Below are 4378 nucleotides of genomic sequence, written 5' to 3'. Positions count from 1 at the left end.
CCTCTGTGACGTAAAAGGAAGGAGAATAGGAAAACACATTTGCTTGAATTACTCCGAAATTGATCTACTCTGAGTTAAACAAGGACTTACAATTATTACTCCTCAGGGTTACGCTCCGTCTTTTATGAGCACATACGAATTTTCAATCAGGTTTTGAATATAATTGCATCTATTTAGGAAACTACTCAAAAATTAAATAAGAATGACAACTGCTAAGGAAAAGAAAATTCATTCTTCAGATTACCAATTCCAAAAAACGGGGAAGTTACAAAATTCACCGGATTTAAATAACTGGCCATGGGGGATGTTTTTTAAACAAATAAAATGGACGAATTTTAACTTCATCAAATGGCTTTAATGATAAAAAAAGACTTAACATCTGCATTGAAAATTACTTTATATAGTTGGATAATTAAAAAAAAAAAAACATCTTATTTATTTGTTATTTTAACATGTAGTTAATTCATTATCTACGATGTGGACATAAGACTGTAGAACGATGAAATAACATATTTTTAATGACCGCTATGGTCATAATTTAACAGTCATTAGCTGTACGGATTTTAATAACCAGTAAGATGTAAGTCCTTATATTTGTTAGTCCCATTTTGGTATCCAATAGTTCTCTATATTTTCATAAATGGAAAAAAAGTGTTTTTATAGTTATAAAGCTAGTTCGCCCCCCTTCCACTCCCACCCCCAATTACTGACATCAATCATGCAGACGTCAGATGAAACCCCTATATATTACATAATACTGACTGTTGTGAACCCTTCTAAGGAATCATGTAAGATAAGACGCGGATTAAATAATACAGTACTTTTTCGTACAATTTCTTGCGTATGTTGGGCAGGTTTTTTTTTATTTATTTTTTATCAAAAACACATCCCCTATTTTCCTACCTATTTGCTCCGGTCACGGACTTAGAAACTTTTTTATTATTATTATTTATTTTTTAAACGTTATTGCTATTATTTTTTAAAAAGTATATATGTGTGGAAGAACTATTTAATCCTTGCAGTTGATGAATTTTGTGTGGTGCCTATAGAAAGAAATGCATCGGAGGTCTCTTATTATTTTGTCCCTACCACTTTGGACTTATTATGTGGGTTCCCATGGTAGGTTTTTAGTATATCCCTTACATTGGCTTAACTTTAAAATTGAATACCCCTTATAGTGATTGCCGATGGACCTCCAAATCATAGGAGTAAATTCTCAATCTCCTCAGAGAATACTACGGGTAAGTGTACTAATAAATCTGTGAGGGTGAACTGAAAAGTTTCTGGAATCAACGACAAGATAGAAGCATTTGTAAATAAAAGCTTGTCACATACATTTACATACACATAATAGATGTGCCATATTTTCATTTACGAGTGATGGCATCTTTACGTTGAGGTCAGAAACCATTCACATCATCTGTGTATATGATTTTATAATGTATTTATTTTTTCTTCCTTTAAAGATTTTGAGGGCTTCATTCGAAACTTTACTCAACGCTATTTGACTCCAGTGATCCCCAGTTTAAAAGATGATTCCATTGTATTCCCATACCGTGCTCAACTTCATGATCCCTCACGAGACCTCATCAATCCCATTTACAACAAAATTCTTCCATTTAAAGACACATTTATGGAAGTAAACTTTTTCAAGGACTTAAGTGTCACTCAGGGTCCTGGTCTTGTTTATGTTGATTTATTTGCAAAATCATATCCAATGGAAAAGAAGATTCGAATGACTTCACCAAAGGAGTTGATTAAAAATCCACTACAAGTGAACAAAGAAATCTTAAAATTTATGCTCGAGAAGGTTTTTATTTCTCCTAGAGGTCAACTCTCCATTGAGAAAGAACAGATTGGCATGTACATATTTCAAAAAATGGGTTCTTTAGGGCTCATAATGTATATGCAGTCATTTTATGAAGGTGTTCCAGTCATTTATAAAGATGGGAAAATTTCCAAGGAAGGTGGTGGAGGAAATATAATCGGGATTTTACCGGGTGAGCATTGGAAAACGACTTTTGATAGGCCCATTATCATTGGAGCTCATTGGGACACGGTGGAGGATACGTCTGGATTCGGAGACAATAGTTCTGGATTATCAGCTTTGTTAGAGGTTGCTTCTGTCCTCACATCAGCAGCTTGCTATAAAAATAAGCATTCTGTCATGTTTGTAGCCTTTGACTCAGAAGAAGAGGGTAGCTATGGAAGCTTGGAATTTATCAGATCCTATTTAAAGCCCTATTTTTTTGATGAGGGAATACACCTTGGAGGTGCTTATATTTTAGATACCATTGGTAACTATGATGACTCTCCAGGATCTCAACGAATACCCTATAATTGGGACGCAATCATACCGAATGTGGTTCAAGAAATATTGGATAATGAGGAAAAAGGAGATTTCATATCCGTGATTTCTCGAAAGCATATACCTGAAGAAATTAGACTGTCTTATACCTTTAAAAAATATATGAAACTCTTGGACAGTTCATTTCTTAAAGTGAAGTGCATTGAACTAGATCTAAAATCTCTCAAAGAAAATAGCCTCCCGGAGCTAGAGGACTTGAAAGATCACGTTACCTTTCTCACAAGTGATCATGCCCGATTTTGGTTCTATCATGACAACGAAAGGGCATATTCCTTTCCAGGAGTACTCATCACGGATACAGGTACTGAATTTAATATAGGTATTTCATATCTTTGCTTATATTGTATTTATATGGCTTTGATGAATAGGTGGTAACCGGGGCTATATGAAGAAATGCTATCACCACAAGTGCGATTCATTCGACAATGAAAAAATCCATCCTCGAAGCTATGAGTTTTTGACCAAGGTAGCACAATCCGTGGCTCTCTCAGTCATAGAGCTCACGGGGGACTCAATAAATAATTGCAACGTTGATGATCTTTATAAAGTAATAACCTCAACCAATAAAGTGATGCTGAAGGAAGCAGGTGAAAATATAAACGGCATCAAAGGACAAATGCCGAACAAAAAGAAAATGTCGCTTATGGAAATCCTTTTAGAAAGGATATCAGAGCCTGAACAAACCTCATTTTTTTTCGAAAGGTATCAACCAAACTATGGGAATCAGTATAATATTGATTCTCTCACCATCAAACTAAAAGATGACACTAAGTCTCAAAGGAACACAGTATCTCCAATTTCCAATATCAATAACCTTCCAGGAGCCTTATCTCGAGTTCAAACCTTATTTAGAGGAAAAAATTCTCCAGTCATGCTCTTTTTAAAAAATGAATAAATTCGTATCTTTAGTACAAAACAAAACAGAAACTTTAAAACAAAGTAGCAAAACCTACCTATTAGCTTATCTTTTTCCCCATACAAGATGTTGTTTTATATTATCAGGGAGACCACAGGAGGTGGGCTGGAGGGGCTGTAGCCTCCCTCCCCCCAAATGAAGGAATTTTTGACTTTTTACTCGAAAATTAAATTTTCGATTTTTTTTTTAAGTTTAAATTTTTTTTTAGCTGTGGATATTTGAATTATACATAAAAATATAATTTTTTATCAAAAGCTGTGGATTTTAGAAATTTTTTCAAGAGTATTTATTTTTCTAAATAGCTATAGACTTTTTAAATTTAATATTTGAAATAAAATTTTTGACATTTTTTTCCAAAAAAATTATTTTTTTTGGAATAGGTGAGGATTTTTGAATGTTTTTTCCAATAAAATATTTTTTTGTAAATAGCTGTTGATTTTTGAAATTTTTTTCCAAAAAACTTTTTTTTTTAAATAACTGGATTTTTGAAATTTTGTGTCAAAAAATTTAATATTTAAAATTTATTTTCCAAAAAATTATTTTTTCAAAAAAATTTAAGAATCATATATGATATATAAGATCTTGCACAAGCCCTTGATTATAGCATAGATGACGGTTTTTATCATTTTTTTGTCATTTTCCTTTATAGAGTATGGAACTTTTTCTTCCCTTCTCAGAGTTTACCTTGTGAATTCATTTAAAAGGGTGAATTCATGAATATAGTAGAGCGGTTCAACTTTTTTTGAATTTCGATTACGGTTAGTACACTATGCATTTTAGGTCGCACATCTTGATCAAATTATGCAAAAGTGAAAAGACTCTGTACATAGTCAATATGGATACTAAGACGACATTTTTAGTTATTTGGCATTAAATAGCTTTGATAGTGATTTTTTAACCTATAAAAAGTTTTAAAAAAAAATTCTATGGAGCAAAAAAAAAAGAGAAATAAGTTGAGAAATTTTTTTTTAGAAAGGAAAGATCCATTTTTTTAAAAATATTATTCTCTTTTTAAGCTTTTTAAATGGTGTGTATAGGTTCCAAGAATGTCTTTCATAATTAATTGATGTAAAATAATAATTATTTGGATTCTT

The 4378-nt window shown here is 32.1% G+C and overlaps 1 protein-coding gene across 1 annotated transcript; it reads left to right on the top strand.

Moving 5' to 3' along the window:
* Window positions 1-952: 952 nt before the first annotated feature.
* Window positions 953-3646, top strand: LOC121123381 (uncharacterized). Its single transcript, XM_040718507.2, has 4 exons — window positions 953-1119; window positions 1179-1241; window positions 1467-2669; window positions 2737-3646. Exons 1-4 carry the CDS (start codon window positions 1056-1058, stop codon window positions 3261-3263), a joined length of 1857 nt encoding a protein of 618 aa, XP_040574441.1. The 5' UTR covers window positions 953-1055; the 3' UTR covers window positions 3264-3646.
* The last annotated feature ends 732 nt before the right edge of the window (window positions 3647-4378 follow it).

This window comes from Lepeophtheirus salmonis, chromosome 1 (assembly GCF_016086655.4).
Source record: "Lepeophtheirus salmonis chromosome 1, UVic_Lsal_1.4, whole genome shotgun sequence".
Taxonomy (NCBI): Eukaryota; Metazoa; Arthropoda; class Copepoda; order Siphonostomatoida; family Caligidae; genus Lepeophtheirus; species Lepeophtheirus salmonis.
Note: the sequence above shows the minus strand (reverse complement) of the source record. Positions and strands in the feature narration are given on the sequence as shown.